This window comes from Lampris incognitus, chromosome 3, assembly GCF_029633865.1.
Source record: "Lampris incognitus isolate fLamInc1 chromosome 3, fLamInc1.hap2, whole genome shotgun sequence".
In the NCBI taxonomy this organism is placed as follows: Eukaryota; Metazoa; Chordata; class Actinopteri; order Lampriformes; family Lampridae; genus Lampris; species Lampris incognitus.
In genome coordinates, this window is record NC_079213.1 from 114549614 (window position 1) to 114574083 (window position 24470).

General features: G+C 48.8%; 1 protein-coding gene across 1 annotated transcript in view; it reads right to left on the minus strand.

Annotated features, from left to right (window-relative positions):
- Positions 1-24470, minus strand: part of nfia (nuclear factor I/A) — a 121011-nt gene that overhangs the window by 1350 nt on the left and 95191 nt on the right. The window contains exon 10 of the mRNA XM_056276935.1: positions 23315-23406. Within this exon, the coding sequence (XP_056132910.1) occupies positions 23315-23406 (92 nt within the window). The remainder of the gene's footprint in view (positions 1-23314; positions 23407-24470) is intronic.

Sequence of the window (24470 nt, forward strand, 5' to 3'; positions counted from 1 at the left end):
GGAACGGATTAAACACAGCACGGGTAACCGACTGGGGACCCGGCCGGCCCCACGACTGACAGGGCCGCCCGCCGCGCCTGCTTCAGCACTGGGCGTCGGTGCTCAGGGTGATGGAGAGGAAGCGGGACTTGTTTAAGGCTTGCCTGGGACCACATCATCCTCATCATAATGGTGATAATACTAGAGATAATAGAGATGCCAGTGCTGGCTGAACCCCGGGAGGAGCGGCTGGGGAGAACTGTGGGAAAACGGGAGCTGGCTTGCCGCTTCATTCCTGAAACTGATTTTAGGGACCGACCACAACAGCACGCCGCCAGTCATGTGCATGCTAACTTTGGTTGGAAAAAAAAAGGAAAGACATGACTCGTGCACATCGGAGTGCAAGCAGCTATTGCATATTTTTATCCTCATCGTTTTCTTCTTGGAACAAAAAGATAAAAAGAAAAGAACAGGAAGACTTTTTTTTTGTTTTTGTTTTTTGCTTTTTACAAATTGCAGCAACAGGAGCAAAAACGCTGGAGCCTCTCACGACAGCAGCAAGGTGACTGGTGGATGGTTAGTGTGATTCCTGAACTCCTCCACAAGGTAGGTAGGGGGCGCTAATGAGCTCTGTGTGCTGCATAAGCTAGCGAGGGGGTTTGTAGGTGGGGAAAGGCGTCACTTGAGCGTTGCATGTTGGGGAGCAGAGTTTTGAAATCTCTCAGGTTTTAAACACTGCAAATAAAATTCACCGGGTTTGTCCACTTGACAACCTGGCTGACTCCAGAGGGGTGTGTGTGTGTGTGTGTGTGTGTGTGTGTGTGTGTGTGTGTGCAAAGGGAGGACCAGAAAGGAAAGAATAAAACGAAAGGAGGAGGAAAAAAAGGGAAACTCCCACGACTAGACCACAGCTCAAGGCACATTGATGAGGAACGGGTTTTAACGTGCAATCTGAGAACATACAGACGAAGGAACTCTATGTGATGGAAGGAAGGAGGAAGCGGTCATCTGAAAGTCTACGTGATGAAGGAAGGAGGAAGTGGTCATCTGAAAGTCTACGTGATGAAGGAAGGAGGAAGTGGTCATCTGAAAGTCTACGTGATGGAAGGAAGGAGGAAGCGGTCATCTGAAAGTCTACGTGATGGAAGGAAGGAGGAAGTGGTCATCTGAAAGTCTACGTGATGGAAGGAAGGAGGAAGTGGTCATCTGAAAGTCTACGTGATGGAAGGAAGGAGGAAGTGGTCATCTGAAAGTCTACGTGATGGAAGGAAGGAGGAAGCGGTCATCTGAAAGTCTACGTGATGAAGGAAGGAGGAAGTGGTCATCTGAAAGTCTACGTGATGGAAGGAAGGAGGAAGCGGTCATCTGAAAGTCTACGTGATGGAAGGAAGGAGGAAGTGGTCATCTGAAAGTCTACGTGATGGAAGGAAGGAGGAAGCAGTCATCTGAAAGTCTACGTGATGGAAGGAAGGAGGAAGTGGTCATCTGAAAGTCTACGTGATGGAGGAAGGAGGAAGTGGTCATCTGAAAGTCTACGTGATGAAGTAAGGAGGAAGCGGTCATCTGAAAGTCTACGTGATGAAGGAAGGAGGAAGTGGTCATCTGAAAGTCTACGTGATGGAAGGAAGGAGGAAGTGGTCATCTGAAAGTCTACGTGATGGAAGGAAGGAGGAAGTGGTCATCTGAAAGTCTACGTGATGAAGTAAGGAGGAAGCAGTCATCTGAAAGTCTACGTGATGGAAGGAAGGAGGAAGTGGTCATCTGAAAGTCCGTGTGATGAAGTAAGGAGGAAGCAGTCATCTGAAAGTCTACGTGATGAAGGAAGGAGGAAGCGGTCATCTGAAAGTTTACGTGATGGAAGGAAGGAGGAAGTGGTCATCTGAAAGTCTACGTGATGGAAGGAAGGAGGAAGCGGTCATCTGAAAGTCTACGTGATGGAAGGAAGAAGGAAGCGGTCATTTGAAAGTCTACGTGATGGAAGGAAGGAGGAAGTGGTCATCTGAAAGTCTACGTGATGGAAGGAAGGAGGAAGTGGTCATCTGAAAGTCTACGTGATGGAAGGAAGGAGGAAGCGGTCATCTGAAAGTCTACGTGATGGAAGGAAGAAGGAAGCGGTCATCTGAAAGTCTACGTGATGGAAGGAAGGAGGAAGTGGTCATCTGAAGGGGAGGATGGAGGGATGAGGGAAGAGAGCGGTAGAGAGACCTCGGTTGGGGCTGTTGGTAAATGCCTGATGCTGGGTTTACAATATAGTCTTTATTTCACTAACTCTACGTATCTATGGAAAAACCTGTCACTAACACTACAACATGCAGATTTTTTTTTCCTTTTTCACTTTAATTCACTTTTGATTGACACTGAAGTGTGTGTGTGTGTGTGTGTATTTATAGATATAGTATAGCAACTAAAACACAACTAGGCTTGAATTAAATGGGAAGTTGCATGTGAGGTAACGTGAGGAGCCCGGCTGTCTAGAAGCCATCTTGTCTTAGTTTTCCTGGACAAACGCTTCCAGAAACCTTCCCTCTGCTGTCCGTCTTCCTCACTGGGACACGCCCCCTGATACTACACTCACAGCCCATTGGCCGACTGCAGGAATAAGTGCTTCCAATCGTCGAGGTTTCCAGAGGACCAAGCCAACGGCATGGCAATGTCCACTAAAGATGATGTCATCAGCGAAACAGGAGAACTTAGGATGACTCACGCGGACTTGTTTTCCTGAATTGGCCTCATGAGAAATTTAGATGCTGTTTTGATTTAGACGATGTGCTTAGTCAAAATAACGTAGCCTTTCTTCAGCAAAACGAAAAGCAGATTCAAGCTGCAGGAAAATGTTTAGAAAATCGATTGTTTAAAATGAGGATATTTCTTAAAGGGATTGTTGTTCTACGATACAAACAAATTTACAACAAACAACAAATAATGAACAATAAAAGTGATTCCAGCCCCCTCATTTCTCACAAGGCTTTTTGTTTTGTACCCCGATATTTTAGAGTCCTGGAGGTGTGAACGGACTAGGAAGAAAAATATATATTTATATATACTTTTCAACAACGCCTATCTTACAAAGATATTTAACTATCCAACAGCTAGCAAACAAAATTGCACTTTCCTCAATGTCAATATTCCACCGTATAATATTCGTCACGGATGTCTCCTATCTGCTGAGTTGCGACTCCAAAGTCACCCGCCCTTAGCATGCTGTAGCTTTACCCAGACTGGTATGATGAAGAGCAGGTGGAGGAAGAGGAGGGGATCAGCTGAGATGATCGCCAAGACCAAAAAACCATGAGCCATAATCAGTCCACCGGCCTCTGGATGAAATACAGAACAGCCCCCACCCTCCCCCTCTACCCAAACTCTGTCACCATGACCCCCACTGACCCTGCGGTGAACAGTAGTATCTTTCCAGGTACTGATTCATGTCCATGGAATGAACCCCATGAACTCCACACACACCAAACAGCCATGTTTGGTGTGTGTGAGTGAGTGTGTGAGTGTGTGTGTGTGTGTGTATGTATGTGTGTAGTGGGGGGGCGTCCCAGGGGTGAGGGAAATTAGCTGATGGCATTTATGCCAAGTAACAGCCTAACCCCCCCCCCCCCCACAGCCAAGGGCCCACCTGACGCCAAGCAAACCCTTTCCAACCAGGAGTAGAACCACTTCAGAGAGCGAGGAGTTGATGGTGGAGGTGAACTGTCAAGCTTTCAACTCTGACCTTTCTCCCCGTTGGTGATCAGAGGTGTGTGTGTGTGTGTGTGTGTGCAGGAGGGTATGGTGTTGCAAGTCTGATTTAAGCACACAGACAACACAGAAGACGCTGTGTGTGTGTGTGTGTGTTGAGTCAGTCAGGTCGGTGGTACACCTCTCCCCCACCGGCTGGCGGCGCTGTACATGATGTCAGACGTATGGGGCATACGCCTCGGGCGAACATGGGCAGGATAGATACGCAGTTAAGTGTGTAAGCGCTGAGTTGGGGTGCGTTTGATCGTATAGCCATGCTGATGCTGTTCAGTCTGTACGGGAGGGAGGATGGGAGGGGGGGGGCGATGAGGCGCTGGTGGGAGGAGTCAGCCGGAGAAGGCGGCCAATCTCTCTCTTTCTGTCGTAGGCGGGGTCAAGGGTCAAAGGGACCCATCCAGGGGTCAGCCTGGGTGCGTCCCGGGCGGGGGGCGGTCAGGGGTGTTGGTTGTGCAGCAGTCAGTCGAAGGCGGGGAGGCTGGAGTCTTTAACCCAGGTACCACTGGGGGAGAGAGACAGAGAGAGGTTAGTTCTGGTGGCGGAGTTGAAGGCTGGACAGAAACAGGCGGTCAGCTTTCCTGGTTCAGTCTTCAAGGACATAAAGCCTGCTCCAGTTTCTCCTCCCAACTAAACCAGTAAACCAGTCTCCTCTAGTCCTACCAGTTACTACACACTCTCTCTCACTGTCTCTCCAGCAGAAAAGTGTGTATAGTATTTTGTGTGTGTGCATGTGGGTTCCGTGTGTGTACTTGGGTTTCTGTGTAACTGATCTGTGTGTGCGTTGTGTGTGTGTGTGTGTGGTATCTGCTGGCCCATGGAGAGCAGTGCCTGCTGGGTAGGGTTAGTGTGTGGTGTTGTGTGTAATCTGTCTGTGAGAGGCCCCTGTATTGATCGCCCAGCTCCATTGTTCATGTTGCCATACAGTGAGTGAGGCTATCCCACCGCCGATGCAGCCCCCTCCCACCCCCACTGCCCCTCCCCCACTGCCCCAAGTTCAAGTTCATCCTGCTGTTACATCATGTCTGGTTGCCAGGGACAACCAGACAGCTCTAGACGTGACTCTCATCACCAAGGCACTGGATCGCTCCCCTCCACGAGAGACACACACACACAGATCTACTTACTTTTAATAAGGTAGACACCAATCACTGACAAGTATTTTCTATACTGAAAATAAAGTTCTTAAATTGATCAGAGATGAAAAAACAACTTCGTGAGAATTAATAAGAATTCTTTACATCACCATAACGTCTGTGTGTGTGTGTGTGTGTGTGTATTGAAGAAAGTTGGAAACAGACAGGCAATTTCTGCTGACTTTCTTGGGAGAAAGATTTCTTTTTGTCAAGACGAGTGTGTGTGTGTGTGTGTGTGTGTGCTAGTGCTAGACAGACAGACAGACAGACAGACAGACTTAGTTCCCCAGACCTCAGTTGCTTTTGACTCCTTGTAGTTTTATTGCTGGGTGTGTGAGAGAGAGCAGCAGTAGTGATAGGAGAGAGAGAGAGAGGTAGAGAGCGTCATAATATCATAATCATTGTTGCGTTGTGTTGTTGTTTACATGCTTTGGCAATATGTACACAAACGTATGTCATGCCAATAAAGCACATATTGAATTGAGAGAGAGACTGAGCAGTAGTGACAGGAGAGAGAGAGAGCAGCAGTGATAGGAGAGAGAGAGAGCAGCAGTGATAGAAAAGAGAGCAGCAGTAGTGATAGGAGAGAGAGAGAGCAGCAGTAGTGATAGAGGAGAGAGAGAGCAGTAGTGATAGAGGAGACAGAGAGAGAGAGCAGCAGTAGTGATAGGAGAGAGAGAGAGCAGCAGTAGTGATAGGAGAGAGAGAGAGCAGCAGTAGTGATAGAGGAGAGAGAGAGAGAGAGCAGCAGTGATAGAGGAGAGAGAGAGCAGCAGTAGTGATAGAGGAGAGAGAGAGAGAGAGCAGCAGTAGTGATAGGAGAGAGAGAGCAGCAGTAGTGATAGAGGAGACAGAGAGAGAGAGCAGCAGTAGTGATAGAGGAGAGAGAGAGCAGCAGTAGTGATAGGAGAGAGAGAGAGAGAGCAGCAGTAGTGATAGAGGAGAGAGAGAGAGAGAGCAGCAGTGATAGAAAAGAGAGCAGCAGTAGTGATAGGAGAGAGAGAGAGCAGCAGTAGTGATAGAGGAGAGAGAGCAGCAGTAGTGATAGAGGAGAGAGAGAGCAGCAGTAGTGATAGAGGAGACAGAGAGAGAGAGCAGCAGTAGTGATAGAGGAGAGAGAGAGCAGCAGTAGTGATAGGAGAGAGAGAGAGAGCAGCAGTAGTGATAGAGGAGAGAGAGAGCAGCAGTAGTGATAGGAGAGAGAGAGAGAGAGCAGCAGTAGTGATAGAGGAGAGAGAGCAGCAGTAGTGATAGAGGGAGAGAGAGAGCAGCATTAGTGATAGGAGAGAGAGAGAGAGCAGCAGTAGTGATAGAGGAGAGAGAGCAGCAGTAGTGATAGAGGAGAGAGAGCAGCAGTAGTGATAGAGGGAGAGAGAGAGAGCAGCAGTAGTGATAGAGGAGAGAGAGAGCAGCAGTAGTGATAGGAGAGAGAGAGAGCAGCAGTAGTGATAGAGGAGAGAGAGAGAGAGAGCAGCAGTAGTGATAGGAGAGAGAGAGCAGCATTAGTGATAGAGGAGAGAGAGCAGCAGTAGTGATAGAGGGAGAGAGAGAGCAGCAGTAGTGATAGAGGAGAGAGAGAGAGAGAGCAGCAGTAGTGATAGAGAGAGAGAGAGAGAGCAGCAGTAGTGATAGGAGAGAGAGAGCAGCAGTAGTGATAGAGGAGAGAGAGAGAGAGAGCAGCAGTAGTGATAGGAGAGAGAGAGCAGCAGTAGTGATAGAGGAGAGAGAGAGAGAGAGAGCAGCAGGAGTGATAGGAGAGAGAGAGAGAGAGCAGCAGTAGTGATAGGAGAGAGAGAGCAGCAGTAGTGATAGAGGAGAGAGAGAGAGAGAGCAGCAGTAGTGATAGGAGAGAGAGAGCAGCAGTAGTGATAGAGGAGAGAGAGAGAGAGAGCAGCAGTAGTGATAGGAGAGAGAGAGAGCAGCAGTAGTGATAGGAGAGAGAGAGAGAGCAGCAGTAGTGATAGAGGAGAGAGAGCAGCAGTAGTGATAGAGGGAGAGAGAGAGCAGCAGCAGTAGTGATAGAGGAGAGAGAGAGAGCAGCAGTAGTGATAGAGGGAGAGAGAGAGCAGCATTAGTGATAGGAGAGAGAGAGAGAGCAGCAGTAGTGATAGAGGAGAGAGAGAGCAGCAGTAGTGATAGAGGAGAGAGAGCAGCAGTAGTGATAGAGGGAGAGAGAGAGAGCAGCAGTAGTGATAGAGGAGAGAGAGAGCAGCAGTAGTGATAGGAGAGAGAGAGAGCAGCAGTAGTGATAGGAGAGAGAGAGCAGCATTAGTGATAGGAGAGAGAGAGAGAGCAGCAGTAGTGATAGAGGAGAGAGAGAGAGAGAGCAGCAGTAGTGATAGAGAGAGAGAGAGAGAGCAGCAGTAGTGATAGGAGAGAGAGAGCAGCAGTAGTGATAGAGGAGATAGAGAGAGAGAGCAGCAGTAGTGATAGGAGAGAGAGAGCAGCAGTAGTGATAGAGGAGAGAGAGAGAGAGAGAGAGAGCAGCAGGAGTGATAGGAGAGAGAGAGAGAGAGCAGCAGTAGTGATAGGAGAGAGAGAGCAGCAGTAGTGATAGAGGAGAGAGAGAGAGAGAGCAGCAGTAGTGATAGGAGAGAGAGAGCAGCAGTAGTGATAGAGGAGAGAGAGAGAGAGCAGCAGTAGTGATAGGAGAGAGAGAGAGCAGCAGTAGTGATAGGAGAGAGAGAGAGAGCAGCAGTAGTGATAGAGGAGAGAGAGCAGCAGTAGTGATAGAGGGAGAGAGAGAGAGCAGCAGTAGTGATAGGAGAGAGAGAGCAGCAGTAGTGATAGAGGAGAGAGAGAGAGAGAGCAGCAGTAGTGATAGGAGAGAGAGAGAGAGAGAGCAGCAGTAGTGATAGGAGAGAGAGAGCAGCAGTAGTGATAGGAGAGAGAGAGCAGCAGTAGTGATAGGAGAGAGAGAGAGAGCAGCAGTAGTGATAGAGGAGAGAGAGCAGCAGTAGTGATAGAGGGAGAGAGAGAGAGCAGCAGTAGTGATAGGAGAGAGAGAGCAGCAGTAGTGATAGAGGAGAGAGAGAGAGAGAGCAGCAGTAGTGATAGGAGAGAGAGAGCAGCAGTAGTGATAGAGGAGAGAGAGAGAGCAGCAGTAGTGATAGAGGAGAGAGAGAGAGAGAGCAGCAGTAGTGATAGGAGAGAGAGAGAGCAGCAGTAGTGATAGGAGAGAGAGAGAGCAGCAGTAGTGATAGAGGAGAGAGAGAGAGAGAGAGCAGCAGTAGTGATAGGAGAGAGAGAGCAGCAGTAGTGATAGGAGAGAGAGAGCAGCAGTAGTGATAGGAGAGAGAAAGAGCAGCAGTAGTGATAGAGGAGAGAGAGAGCAGCAGTAGTGATAGGAGAGAGAGAGAGAGAGAGCAGCAGTAGTGATAGAGGAGAGAGAGAGAGAGAGCAGCAGTGATAGAAAAGAGAGCAGCAGTAGTGATAGGAGAGAGAGAGAGCAGCAGTAGTGATAGAGGAGAGAGAGAGAGAGAGCAGCAGTAGTGATAGAGGAGAGAGAGAGAGAGAGCAGCAGTAGTGATAGAGGAGAGAGAGAGAGAGAGCAGCAGTAGTGATAGAGGAGAGAGAGAGAGCAGCAGTAGTGACAGAGGAGAGAGCAGCAGTAGTGATAGAGGAGAGAGAGAGAGAGAGCAGCAGTAGTGATAGGAGAGAGAGAGAGCAGCAGTAGTGATAGGAGAGAGAGAGAGCAGCAGTAGTGATAGGAGAGAGAGAGAGAGCAGCAGTAGTGATAGAGGAGAGAGAGAGAGAGAGAGCAGCAGTAGTGATAGGAGAGAGAGAGCAGCAGTAGTGATAGGAGAGAGAGAGCAGCAGTAGTGATAGGAGAGAGAAAGAGCAGCAGTAGTGATAGAGGAGAGAGAAAGAGCAGCAGTAGTGATAGGAGAGAGAAAGAGCAGCAGTAGTGATAGAGGAGAGAGAGAGAGAGAGAGCAGCAGTAGTGATAGAGGAGAGAGAGAGAGAGAGCAGCAGTAGTGATAGAGGAGAGAGAGAGAGAGAGCAGCAGTAGTGATAGAGGAGAGAGAGAGAAAGAGCAGCAGTAGTGATAGAGGAGAGAGAGAGAGAGAGAGCAGCAGTAGTGATAGGAGAGAGAAAGAGCAGCAGTAGTGATAGAGGAGAGAGAGAGAGAGAGAGAGCAGCAGTAGTGATAGGAGAGAGAAAGAGCAGCAGTAGTGATAGAGGAGAGAGAGAGAGCAGCAGTAGTGATAGAGGAGAGAGAGAGAGCAGCAGTAGTGATAGGAGAGAGAGAGCAGCAGTAGTGATAGAGGAGAGAGAGAGAGAGCAGCAGTAGTGATAGAGGGAGAGAGAGAGAGAGCAGCAGTAGTGATAGGAGAGAGAGAGCAGCAGTAGTGATAGAGGAGAGAGAGAGAGAGAGCAGCAGTAGTGATAGAGGAGAGAGAGAGAGAGAGCAGCAGTAGTGATAGAGGAGAGAGAGAGAGCAGCAGTAGTGATAGGAGAGAGAGAGCAGCAGTAGTGATAGAGGAGAGAGAGAGAGAGCAGCAGTAGTGATAGAGGGAGAGAGAGAGAGAGCAGCAGTAGTGATAGGAGAGAGAGAGCAGCAGTAGTGATAGAGGAGAGAGAGAGAGCAGCAGTAGTGATAGAGGAGAAGACTGGAAGGTAAGTTTTTAATCAATACAAGTTGCTGACGCTGGGACTTTTCTCCCCCCCCCCTCCTCCTCGCTCTCTGCACTGCAGCTCCTCCCCTCCTCGTCTTTGTCTATGGCCGATCACCCCCCCCACCCCACCCCCGTCCTGAGAAGACTGAGCAGAAGGTGTGTGTGTGTGTGTGTGTGTGTGTGAGTGATGCTGACAGCTGTGATTCAGAGATAGAATGATCCTTTTCATTTCAATCACATTAAAGTCAACATATAACATACACCGTGTGTGTGTGTGTGTGTGTGTGTGCGACTGTTTTTGTCTTGTTTATCACATTTGCACAAAATAAAGGGTGGGGGCGCTCACATGGGCACACACACACACACACACACACACACACACACACACACACACACACACACACACACACACACACACACACACACACACAGGGTGAGTCATGGGCAGGGCAGGCCTGGCTCTGTCAGTCTGATGTGATGGGCCGAGGAACCGCTGACTCAGGACAGGGCTGGGCGAGAGACACTAACACAGAGAGAGAGAGAGAGAGCGAGACAGGGTACCTCATGTAATGGAAACAACACATGCTTTCTGCTGCCCCCCCCCCTGCTTTTTCTTATGGTCCCGCTTCACTCCTGATTGGTTCTGTTCCTTTTCTCCTCTCTCCTAATTGTCCTCTCTCCTTCCATTGCTTTACAGTATCATCACTCCATCTTTCCTCCACCCATCTCACCCCAACTGACTCCTCTGTACACTAAACCTCCCCTCCTCTCTCATCCTTCTCTCCCTTTCTTCTACTACCCCTAATACTTCCCCTACTACCACTTCTGTTGCTACCCCTATTACCCCTGCTACTACTACTACTACTATTACTACAACTACAGCTAGTGCTACGACTGCAATACTACTACTTATACAACAACTACTATCATTACAATTAGTGTTATTAGTACAGTGCTACTAATGCTGGACACAACCTTTACTGACACATACAGTTAATCACTCAGATCTCAGTGACCTCTTCAGTCTCACCTGACTGCAGCTACCCCCACCCTTATAAACAATACAGTGACTGCAGCTACCCCCACCCTTATAAACAATACAGTGACTGCAGCTACCCCCACCCTTATAAACAATACAGTGACTGCAGCTACCCCCACCCTTATAAACAATACAGTGACTGCAGCTACCCCCACCCTTATAAACAATAGTGACTGCAGCTACCCCCACCCTTATAAACAATAGTGACTGCAGCTACCCCCACCCTTATAAACAATAGTGACTGCAGCTACCCCCACCCTTATAAAAAATACAGTGACTGCAGCTACCCCCACCCTTATAAACAATATAGTGACTGCAAGTACCCCACCCTTATAAACAATACAGTGACTGCAGGTGTCCCCACCCTTATAAACAATACAGTGACTGCAGGTGTCCCCACCCTTATAAACGATACAGTAACTGCAGGTACCCCACCCTTATAAACAATACAGTGACTGCAGGTACCCCACCCTTATAAAAAATACAGTGGTGTAACGACCCAAACCAACCACCAGTTTCATATGCAAATATGGGTGTGACCATTAACTAGAGTTACAGTGGTCATGTGTACTGTTAACAGAGGATTGGGGAATAGTTGCGATCACAGCATTTAAGATGGTGACAGATGTACTCTTAGACCCCCCGCCGGTTCAGGGATGGTTGTTCCCTCTTCACAGAGATGGCCTCTTTGACTCCCCATTCAAACCAGCGTTCCTGCCTATCAAGGATGGTCACGTCCTCATCCTTGAAAGAGTGGCCACTGGTCTGTAGATGGTGTAGACTGTGGAGTCCTGGTCTGTAGATGATGTAGACTGTGGAGTCCTGGCCTGTAGATGGTGTAGACTGTGGAGTCCTGGTCTGTAGATGGTGTAGACTGTGGAGTCCTGGTCTGTAGATGGTGTAGACTGTAGAGTCCTGGCCTGTAGATGGTGTAGACTGTAGAGTCCTGGTCTGTAGATGGTGTAGACTGTAGAGTCCTGGTCTGTAGATGGTGTAGACTGTGGTGTCCTGGTCTGTAGATGGTGTAGACTGTGGAGTCCTGGTCTGTAGATGGTGTAGACTGTGGAGTCCTGGTCTGACGTGTTATCTCTCCTGTGTTGTGCCATCCTCTTAGTCAGTGTCTGTTTAGTTTCTCCAATGTACAAGTCACGACAACCCTCCTGGTACTTAACAGCTACACTATATTGCTCTGTTTGTGCCGGGGGACCTGATCCTTGGGGTGGACCAACTTCTGGTGCAGTGTGTTTTGGGGTTTGAAAGCATCTGAGACACGGTGTTTGGAAAATACACGTCTCAACTGTTCGACACTCCCACCACATACAGAATCACCACTGGTTTACACTAGGACAGCTGTTGTCCTTCTCCTCTCTTCCATCAGCTGGTGCACTGTTTGGGGTCTTCCTGGCTTTGACCCACACCCAGTTAGGATAACCACACTTAACCAGGTCTGTTTAATGTGGGATTTCTCCCCTTCCCTAGCCGCTGTGTCAGTGGGGACGCTGTCAGCTCGGCTCTTATAGTACATCTGTCACCATCTTACAATGTTGTTATTGCAACCATTCCCAAACCCTCTGTGAACAGTAAACATGGCCACTGTAACTCTAGTTAATGGTCACACCATATCTGAATATGAAACTGGTGGTTGGTTTGGGTCTTTATACCACTGTATTGTTTATAAGGGTGGGGACACCTGCAGTCAGGTGAGACACTATTGTTTATAAGGGTGGGGACACCTGCAGTCAGGTTAGACACTGTATTGTTTATAAGGGTGGGGACACCTGCAGTCAGGTGAGACACTGTATTGTTTATAAGGGTGGGGACACCTGCAGTCAGGTGGGACACTGTATTGTTAATAAGAGTGGGGACACCTGCAGTCAGGTGAGACACTGTATTGTTTATAAGGGTGGGGACACCTGCAGTCAGGTGGGACACTGTATTGTTTATAAGGGTGGGGACACCTGCAGTCAGGTGAGACACTATTGTTTATAAGGGTGGGGACACCTGCAGTCAGGTGAGACACTGTATTGTTTATAAGGGTGGGGACACCTGCAGTCAGGTGAGACACTGTATTGTTTATAAGGGTGGGGACACCTGCAGTCAGGTGAGACACTGTATTGTTTATAAGGGTGGGGACACCTGCAGTCAGGTGAGACACTGTATTGTTTATAAGGGTGGGGACACCTGCAGTCAGATGAGACACTGTATTGTTTACAAGGGTGGGGACACCTGCAGTCAGGTCAGACACTGTATTGTTTATAAGGGTGGGGACACCTGCAGTCAGGTCAGACACTGTATTGTTTACAAGGGTGGGGACACCTGCAGTCAGCTGAGACGCTGTATTGTTTATAAGGGTGGGGACACCTGCAGTCTGGTGGGACACTGTATTGTTTATAAGGGTGGGACACCTGCAGTCAGGTGGGACACTGTATTGTTTATAAGGGTGGGGACACCTGCAGTCAGGTGAGACACTGTATTGTTTATAAGGGTGGGGACACCTGCAGTCAAGTGGGACACTGTATTGTTAATAAGAGTGGGGACACCTGCAGTCAGGTGAGACACTGTATTGTTTATAAGGGTGGGGACACCTGCAGTCAGGTGGGACACTGTATTGTTAATAAGAGTGGGGACACCTGCAGTCAGGTGAGACACTGTATTGTTTATAAGGGTGGGGACACCTGCAGTCAGGTGAGACACTGTATTGTTTATAAGGGTGGGGACACCTGCAGTCAGGTGAGACACTGTATTGTTTATAAGGGTGGGGACACCTGCAGTCAGGTGAGACACTGTATTGTTAATAAGGGTGGGGACACCTGCAGTCAGGTGAGACACTGTATTGTTTATAAGGGTGGGGACACCTGCAGTCAGGTGAGACACTATTGTTTATAAAGGTGGGGACACCTGCAGTCAGGTGGGACACTGTATTGTTTATAAGGGTGGGACACCTGCAGTCAAGTGAGACACTATTGTTTATAAGGGTGGGGACACCTGCAGTCAGGTTAGACACTGTATTGTTTATAAGGGTGGGGACACCTGCAGTCAGGTGGGACACTGTATTGTTTATAAGGGTGGGGACACCTGCAGTCAGGTCAGACACTGTATTGTTTACAAGGGTGGGGACACCTGCAGTCAGCTGAGACACTGTATTGTTTATAAGGGTGGGGACACCTGCAGTCTGGTGGGACACTGTATTGTTTATAAGGGTGGGACACCTGCAGTCAGGTGGGACACTGTATTGTTTATAAGGGTGGGGACACCTGCAGTCAGGTGAGACACTGTATTGTTTATAAGGGTGGGGACACCTGCAGTCAAGTGGGACACTATTGTTAATAAGAGTGGGGACACCTGCAGTCAGGTGAGACACTGTATTGTTTATAAGGGTGGGGACACCTGCAGTCAGGTGGGACACTGTATTGTTAATAAGAGTGGGGACACCTGCAGTCAGGTGAGACACTGTATTGTTTATAAGGGTGGGGACACCTGCAGTCAGGTGAGACACTGTATTGTTTATAAGGGTGGGGACACCTGCAGTCAGGTGAGACACTGTATTGTTTATAAGGGTGGGGACACCTGCAGTCAGGTGGGACACTGTATTGTTTATAAGGGTGGGGACACCTGCAGTCAGGTGAGACACTGTATTGTTTATAAGGGTGGGGACACCTGCAGTCAGGTGAGACACTATTGTTTATAAAGGTGGGGACACCTGCAGTCAGGTGGGACACTGTATTGTTTATAAGGGTGGGACACCTGCAGTCAGGTGAGACACTATTGTTTATAAGGGTGGGGACACCTGCAGTCAGGTTAGACACTGTATTGTTTATAAGGGTGGGGACACCTGCAGTCAGGTGGGACACTGTATTGTTTATAAGGGTGGGGACACCTGCAGTCAGGTCAGACACTGTATTGTTTACAAGGGTGGGGACACCTGCAGTCAGCTGAGACACTGTATTGTTTATAAGGGTGGGGACACCTGCAGTCTGGTGGGACACTGTATTGTTTATAAGGGTGGGACACCTGCAGTCAGGTGGACAACTGTATTGTTTATAAGGGTGGGGACACCTGCAGTCAGGTGAGACACTGTATTGTTTATAAGGGTGGGGACACCTGCAGTCAGGTGGGACACTGTATTGTTAATAAGAGTGGGGACACCTGCAGTCAGGTGAGACACTGTATTGTTTATAAGGGTGGGGACACCTGCAGTCAGGTGAGAAACTGTATTGTTAATAAGAGTGGGGACACCTGCAGTCAGGTGAGACACTGTATTGTTTATAAGGGTGGGGACACCTGCAGTCAGGTGAGAAACTGTATTGTTTATAAGGGTGGGGACACCTGCAGTCAGGTGAGACACTGTATTGTTTATAAGGGTGGGGACACCTGCAGTCAGGTGAGACACTGTATTGTTTATAAGGGTGGGGACACCTGCAGTCAGGTGAGACACTGTATTGTTTATAAGGGTGGGGACACCTGCAGTCAGGTGAGACACTGTATTGTTTATAAGGGTGGGGACACCTGCAGTCAGGTGAGACACTATTGTTTATAAAGGTGGGGACACCTGCAGTCAGGTGGGACACTGTATTGTTTATAAGGGTGGGACACCTGCAGTCAGGTGAGACACTGTATTGTTTATAAGGGTGGGGACACCTGCAGTCAGGTGAGAAACTGTATTGTTTATAAGGGTGGGGACACCTGCAGTCAGGTGAGACACTGTATTGTTTATAAGGGTGGGGACACCTGCAGTCAGGTGAGACACTGTATTGTTTATAAGGGTGGGGACACCTGCAGTCAGGTGAGACACTGTATTGTTTATAAGGGTGGGGACACCTGCAGTCAGGTGAGACACTGTATTGTTTATAAGGGTGGGGACACCTGCAGTCAGGTGAGACACTGTATTGTTTATAAGGGTGGGGACACCTGCAGTCAGGTGAGACACTGTATTGTTTATAAGGGTGGGGACACCTGCAGTCAGGTGAGACACTGTATTGTTTATAAGGGTGGGGACACCTGCAGTCAGGTGAGACACTGTATTGTTTATAAGGGTGGGGACACCTGCAGTCAGGTGAGACACTGTATTGTTATAAGGGTGGGGACACCTGCAGTCAGGTGAGACACTGTATTGTTTATAAGGGTGGGGACACCTGCAGTCAGGTGGGACACTGTATTGTTTATAAGGGTGGGGACACCTGCAGTCAGGTGGGACACTGTATTGTTTATAAGGGTGGGGACACCTGCAGTCAGGTGGGACACTGTATTGTTTATAAGGGTGGGGACACCTGCAGTCAGGTGAGACACTGTATTGTTTATAAGGGTGGGGACACCTGCAGTCAGGTGAGACACTGTATTGTTAGAAGGGTGGGGACACCTGCAGTCAGGTGAGACACTGTATTGTTTATAAGGGTGGGGACACCTGCAGTCAGGTGAGACACTGTATTGTTTATAAGGGTGGGGACACCTGCAGTCAGGTTAGACACTGTATTGTTTATAAGGGTGGGGACACCTGCAGTCAGGTGGGACACTGTATTGTTTATAAGGGTGGGGACACCTGCAGTCAGGTGAGACACTGTATTGTTTATAAGGGTGGGGACACCTGCAGTCAGGTGAGACACTGTATTGTTTATAAGGGTGGGGACACCTGCAGTCAGGTGAGACACTGTATTGTTTATAAGGGTGGGGACACCTGCAGTCAGGTGAGACACTGTATTGTTTATAAGGGTGGGGACACCTGCAGTCAGGTGAGACACTGTATTGTTTATAAGGGTGGGGACACCTGCAGTCAGGTGAGACACTGTATTGTTTATAAGGGTGGGGACACCTGCAGTCAGGTGAGACACTGTATTGTTTATAAGGGTGGGGACACCTGCAGTCAGGTGAAACACTGTATTGTTATAAGGGTGGGGACACCTGCAGTCAGGTGAGACACTGTATTGTTTATAAGGGTGGGGACACCTGCAGTCAGGTGGGACACTGTATTGTTTATAAGGGTGGGGACACCTGCAGTCAGGTGAGACACTGTATTGTTTATAAGGGTGGGGACACCTGCAGTCAGGTGGGACACTGTATTGTTTATAAGGGTGGGGACACCTGCAGTCAGGTGAGACACTGTATTGTTTATAAGTGTGGGGACACCTGCAGTCAGGTGAGACACTGTATTGTTAGAAGGGTGGGGACACCTGCAGTCAGGTGAGACACTGTATTGTTTATAAGGGTGGGGACACCTGCAGTCAGGTGAGACACTGTATTGTTTATAAGGGTGGGGACACCTGCAGTCAGGTTAGACACTGTATTGTTTATAAGGGTGGGGACACCTGCAGTCAGGTGGGACACTGTATTGTTTATAAGGGTGGGGACACCTGCAGTCAGGTGAGACACTGTATTGTTAGAAGGGTGGGGACACCTGCAGTCAGGTGGGACACTGTATTGTTTATAAGGGTGGGGACACCTGCAGTCAGGTGAGACACTGTATTGTTTATAAGGGTGGGGACACCTGCAGTCAGGTGGGACACTGTATTGTTTATAAGGGTGGGGACACCTGCAGTCAGGTGAGACACTGTATTGTTTATAAGGGTGGGGACACCTGCAGTCAGGTGAGACACTGTATTGTTTATAAGGGTGGGGACACCTGCAGTCAGGTGAGACACTGTATTGTTAGAAGGGTGGGGACACCTGCAGTCAGGTGAGACACTGTATTGTTTATAAGGGTGGGGACACCTGCAGTCAGGTGAGACACTGTATTGTTTATAAGGGTGGGGACACCTGCAGTCAGGTGAGACACTGTATTGTTAGAAGGGTGGGGACACCTGCAGTCAGGTGAGACACTGTATTGTTTATAAGGGTGGGGACACCTGCAGTCAGGTGAGACACTGTATTGTTTATAAGGGTGGGGACACCTGCAGTCAGGTTAGACACTGTATTGTTTATAAGGGTGGGGACACCTGCAGTCAGGTGGGACACTGTATTGTTTATAAGGGTGGGGACACCTGCAGTCAGGTGAGACACTGTATTGTTTATAAGGGTGGGGACACCTGCAGTCAGGTGAGACACTGTATTGTTTATAAGGGTGGGGACACCTGCAGTCAGGTGAGACACTGTATTGTTTATAAGGGTGGGGACACCTGCAGTCAGGTGAGACACTGTATTGTTTATAAGGGTGGGGACACCTGCAGTCAGGTGAGACACTGTATTGTTTATAAGGGTGGGGACACCTGCAGTCAGGTGAGACACTGTATTGTTTATAAGGGTGGGGACACCTGCAGTCAGGTGAGACACTGTATTGTTATAAGGGTGTGGACACCTGCAGTCAGGTGAGACACTGTATTGTTTATAAGGGTGGGGACACCTGCAGTCAGGTGGGACACTGTATTGTTTATAAGGGTGGGGACACCTGCAGTCAGGTGAGACACTGTATTGTTTATAAGGGTGGGGACACCTGCAGTCAGGTGGGACACTGTATTGTTTATAAGGGTGGGGACACCTGCAGTCAGGTGAGACACTGTATTGTTTATAAGTGTGGGGACACCTGCAGTCAGGTGAGACACTGTATTGTTAGAAGGGTGGGGACACCTGCAGTCAGGTGAGACACTGTATTGTTTATAAGGGTGGGGACACCTGCAGTCAGGTGAGACACTGTATTGTTTATAAGGGTGGGGACACCTGCAGTCAGGTTAGACACTATTGTTTATAAGGGTGGGGACACCTGCAGTCAGGTGGGACACTGTATTGTTTATAAGGGTGGGGACACCTGCAGTCAGGTGAGACACTGTATTGTTAGAAGGGTGGGGACACCTGCAGTCAGGTGGGACACTGTATTGTTTATAAGGGTGGGGACACCTGCAGTCAGGTGAGACACTGTATTGTTTATAAGGGTGGGGACACCTGCAGTCAGGTGGGACACTGTATTGTTTATAAGGGTGGGGACACCTGCAGTCAGGTGAGACACTGTATTGTTTATAAGGGTGGGGACACCTGCAGTCAGGTGAGACACTGTATTGTTAGAAGGGTGGGGACACCTGCAGTCAGGTGAGACACTGTATTGTTTATAAGGGTGGGGACACCTGCAGTCAGGTGAGACACTGTATTGTTTATAAGGGTGGGGACACCTGCAGTCAGGTGAGACACTGTATTGTTTATAAGGGTGGGGACACCTGCAGTCAGGTGAGACACTGTATTGTTAGAAGGGTGGGGACACCTGCAGTCAGGTGAGACACTGTATTGTTTATAAGGGTGGGGACACCTGCAGTCAGGTGAGACACTGTATTGTTTATAAGGGTGGGGACACCTGCAGTCAGGTGAGACACTGTATTGTTAGAAGGGTGGGGACACCTGCAGTCAGGTGAGACACTGTATTGTTTATAAGGGTGGGGACACCTGCAGTCAGGTGAGACACTGTATTGTTTATAAGGGTGGGGACACCTGCAGTCAGGTTAGACACTGTATTGTTTATAAGGGTGGGGACACCTGCAGTCAGGTGGGACACTGTATTGTTTATAAGGGTGGGGACACCTGCAGTCAGGTGAGACACTGTATTGTTTATAAGGGTGGGGACACCTGCAGTCAGGTGAGACACTGTATTGTTTATAAGGGTGGGGACACCTGCAGTCAGGTGAGACACTGTATTGTTTATAAGGGTGGGGACACCTGCAGTCAGGTGAGACACTGTATTGTTTATAAGGGTGGGGACACCTGCAGTCAGGTGAGACACTGTATTGTTTATAAGGGTGGGGACACCTGCAGTCAGGTGAGACACTGTATTGTTTATAAGGGTGGGGACACCTGCAGTCAGGTGAGACACTGTATTGTTATAAGGGTGTGGACACCTGCAGTCAGGTGAGACACTGTATTGTTTATAAGGGTGGGGACACCTGCAGTCAGGTGGGACACTGTATTGTTTATAAGGGTGGGGACACCTGCAGTCAGGTGAGACACTGTATTGTTTATAAGGGTGGGGACACCTGCAGTCAGGTGGGACACTGTATTGTTTATAAGGGTGGGGACACCTGCAGTCAGGTGAGACACTGTATTGTTTATAAGTGTGGGGACACCTGCAGTCAGGTGAGACACTGTATTGTTAGAAGGGTGGGGACACCTGCAGTCAGGTGAGACACTGTATTGTTTATAAGGGTGGGGACACCTGCAGTCAGGTGAGACACTGTATTGTTTATAAGGGTGGGGACACCTGCAGTCAGGTTAGACACTGTATTGTTTATAAGGGTGGGGACACCTGCAGTCAGGTGGGACACTGTATTGTTTATAAGGGTGGGGACACCTGCAGTCAGGTGAGACACTGTATTGTTAGAAGGGTGGGGACACCTGCAGTCAGGTGGGACACTGTATTGTTTATAAGGGTGGGGACACCTGCAGTCAGGTGAGACACTGTATTGTTTATAAGGGTGGGGACACCTGCAGTCAGGTGGGACACTGTATTGTTTATAAGGGTGGGGACACCTGCAGTCAGGTGAGACACTGTATTGTTTATAAGGGTGGGGACACCTGCAGTCAGGTGAGACACTGTATTGTTTATAAGGGTGGGGACACCTGCAGTCAGGTGAGACACTGTATTGTTAGAAGGGTGGGGACACCTGCAGTCAGGTGAGACACTGTATTGTTTATAAGGGTGGGGACACCTGCAGTCAGGTGAGACACTGTATTGTTTATAAGGGTGGGGACACCTGCAGTCAGGTGAGACACTGTATTGTTTATAAGGGTGGGGACACCTGCAGTCAGGTGAGACACTGTATTGTTAGAAGGGTGGGGACACCTGCAGTCAGGTGAGACACTGTATTGTTTATAAGGGTGGGGACACCTGCAGTCAGGTGAGACACTGTATTGTTTATAAGGGTGGGGACACCTGCAGTCAGGTGAGACACTGTATTGTTAGAAGGGTGGGGACACCTGCAGTCAGGTGGGACACTGTATTGTTTATAAGGGTGGGGACACCTGCAGTCAGGTGAGACACTGTATTGTTTATAAGGGTGGGGACACCTGCAGTCAGGTGAGACACTGTATTGTTTATAAGGGTGGGGACACCTGCAGTCAGGTGAGACACTGTATTGTTAGAAGGGTGGGGACACCTGCAGTCAGGTGAGACACTGTATTGTTTATAAGGGTGGGGACACCTGCAGTCAGGTGAGACACTGTATTGTTTATAAGGGTGGGGACACCTGCAGTCAGGTGAGACACTGTATTGTTTATAAGGGTGGGGACACCTGCAGTCAGGTGAGACACTGTATTGTTAGAAGGGTGGGGACACCTGCAGTCAGGTGAGACACTGTATTGTTTATAAGGGTGGGGACACCTGCAGTCAGGTGAGACACTGTATTGTTTATAAGGGTGGGGACACCTGCAGTCAGGTGAGACACTGTATTGTTAGAAGGGTGGGGACACCTGCAGTCAGGTGAGACTGAAGAGGTCACTCAGGTGGTGATGAAACCTTTGTGTAAATAAACGTTGTGTCCAGATGAACTGATTCAAACTCCTGTGACTACGACTACTGTTACAATACGACCACTGCTCCTGCTGCTGCTGTAACACCATGACTTCTAGTACGACCATGTATGGTCGTACTAGCAGGCTCATGCACCATGGCCACATTCCAGTATTTTAGCCCATCCCATCCCAGTCCTGCCGTGTTGTGTTCCTACACCATGACACAGTCACGGTGTTGCATTCAGATCTCACACAACACATTATTATCACAGTAACTGTAGTGTATCTCAGTAAGACATGGTATGTGGTGCTTAACTGCAGGAAATGTACGTGACGTTCTGAGCCTGTTCCTGATCCAGACCTCAAGACCTGCTGCGGGTCAACATTGCTAGTAAACATGTTCACCTCATCTGTACCAGATAATTACCATGTACCCCTGTCTGATGTAGATGATCTCTAACAGCACATTATGATGACAAGGAAGCACACTAGAGATGTAGAAAATACCCTGTTTTACTCCAATATGTTACTCAGTAAATACTTCAGTTACATGCTTTACTTGTGTATCACTGGACCGTACTTTAAATCTAGAATTGAGTTGTGAAACATCATTCAGAGAGTATCTTTCCTCTGGAATCTAACGTATTCCCAAGTAAAACAGGACACGAGGGGCTGGGCTACATGTAGGGAGGGACGGGATTTGATTGGCTGGGACAAAACGTGATAATATGATTGGATGGAATGCTGCTCGTCTGCCCACTTGGGCTTGGTGACGCAGTCACAAAAACTCATCTGATGTAGAGGACGTTAAGCTGATGACGATGTCAAGTAAAAAAAAAAGAAAGAGATTTTGTTAGTATTTTTTAGCAGAAGTTGTGGAACAGGTGCACAATATGACTGAGGCGAGGAACTAATAAGTTAAAACCAGTTTTCATTTCCTGTCGTCATTCAAACATCTCCCTGTAAAGATGACGAGGGGTCTCTGATCCACACAGCATTCACATGTATGACACATGTATGACACAGTCCTCAACAAAACCTCCCCCTCGCTCCCCTTCCCCTCAGCCGTGTCCAGTCTCATGTATGTTCTGGGTTTACCAACCAGGGACCAGAGCGTTCACCTGGACTCGCCTGGCTACAGGTGATGATTCAGCTGGCTGATCTACTCTCTGGTGCAGTATGGAGGAGACTGGCTGCTCCTGTGGCCCAGTCCTGACCAGTCTCATTCTGGTGCTGGTTCTGTGGTGGAGCGCTCCATGTTTACTGTGTGTGTGTGTGTGTGGTGCTCTGATTGGGCATAGTAGAGGACACGGTTGGAGCTAGCTTTGACCTAGTGCCAATTACACCCCTCCCCCTCCCTGTTTCCAGGGGTAACCACCAACACTTCCAATGGCAGCCAAAATGCTGGCCCTGGGCACAGCAAACACACAGACACACACGGATATTTACGGCAGATGGTGCCAGCAGTGAAGGGGGCGGGGGGGGGGTTGTGTGTCTGTTCATTGCCTAAAAAGACAAAACAGTGCCTATGGGCTCATACACACTGACACACACACTATTAGATCCTCAATCACTTGCTACAACTGGCCTTGTCTTCAGGTAGTCATGGTGATATGGGTGTATGGTCTCATCTCTCCATCTGTGTGTGTGTGTGTGTGTGTGTGTGTGTGTCAGAAGAGAGAAATAATGGTTTGTGTGTGGGCATTCTGCCCTAGAACCAACAAGCATTCCACGTTCAGCATGCACGTCACTGTTTTCACACATGCACAAACACACACAGCTCCACTTCATGCACAATGAAGGCACTGCTCATCAGCTGTGTGAGTGTGTGTGTGTGTGTCTGTCTCAGGTCACAGGTACAGTCTGCCCAGTACAAGATGCCAGGCCTGAGCAAACACAGATAGATATGCAGATTGAGAAACTAGACTGTCTCTCTCTCTCTCACACACACACACACACACACACACACACACACAGAGTGTGACAGAAATAGAGCATGAATATACATAAACAAAGAATAAATAACAATTTGCCCCCTTGTTCCCTGATCTCCATCTCTGGTGACATGGACCTGGCTCATGTCTTCAGGTGTGTGTGTGTGTGTACACACAGAGTCAATAAATCAACGGCCTCGCTACCTACAGGACACAACACTAAGTGACACGTACGTAAACGCACACACAATCAAATATCAGACTTATCTCAAATGTATCCTCGACAGAAAATGCCACCATCCTGTGCATGTGTGTGTGTGTGTGTGTGTATAAAGGGGGATTGTGAGTTGGGCTAAGTCAACGCTGTGCCCTTTTCAACTCACAAAATTTAGCTGACATTTACATCCCAGCCTGGTGTGTGTGTGTGTGTGTGTGTGTGCGTGTGCATAGTACCTGTGGTTGCTGAGGGATATTTACAAAGCCAGGGTCTCTGGGTCCAACGCTGACAAACCGCTGGGCCGGGGATGTGCTTGGGGTGGAGTATGCTGTATATCACACACACACATAAAACACACACACACACACACACAATATGCAAATAATGAAGAGAGCGCAGTACTGCTGATGGTTATCAGTTCAGTTCGTGTGAGCTCAGACTCAGACGGGTAATGTTAATGTTGTTTCCAGGGTGTTCCATCTTGCATTACTTAGTTTCATGTAGAAAACGAGGGAATGTTAATGGTTTTGTTGGTCACAACGTCAGCAGAGGAACTGCCGCTGGTTTTCAAAACACCTGAAGTCCTTTGTTTCTTTAGATATTTATGGAGACCTTGGCCAAAGCCAAAATGAAAAATATCATATTTGTTGTCTTATTTTCACATGTGGTAACATGATGGTTTTTCTGGATTTAATTCATTTCCATGGGGAAATTTTCAACCATATTTCCAGGTCATCAAAGCCTGTCGAGGTGGCAACCTAAGAACCCACTGGTGGACACCGGCAGTGAGGGAAGTCGTCAGGCTGAAGAAGGAGGCCTTTCAGGCTTGTTCCCCTGAAGCAGCAGACAGGTACTTGGAGGCCAGAAGGGTTGCGGCTTCAGCGGTCGCGGAAGCAAAAACTCGGGTGTGGGAGGAGTTCAGTGAGACTATGGGGGAAGACTTTCGGTTGGCCTCAAGGAAGTTACGGCAAACCATCCGGCGACTCATGAAGGGGAAGCAGGGCTTGACTCAGGCTGTGTTGAGCCGGGGAGGGGAACTGCTTACTGGGGATGTTGTCGGGCGGTGGAAAGAACACTTTGAGGAGCTCCTGAACCTGGCTAACACGTCCTCAGTGGAGGAGGTAAGAGTCTGAAGACTCAGGCGAAGCCCCACCCATATCGCTGGCAAAAGTATCTGAGGTAGTTAAGAAGCTCCTTAGTGGTAAGGCGCTGGGTGTGGGTGAGAGTCGCCCTAAGATGCTGAAGGCTCGGGACATTGTTGGGCTGTCTTGGCTGATACGCCTCTTCAGTGTCGCGTGGAGTTCGGGGACAGTACCTGTGGAGTGGCAGACTGGGGTGGTGGTTCCCATATTTAAAAAAGAGGACTGGAGGGTGTGCGCCAATTATTGGGGC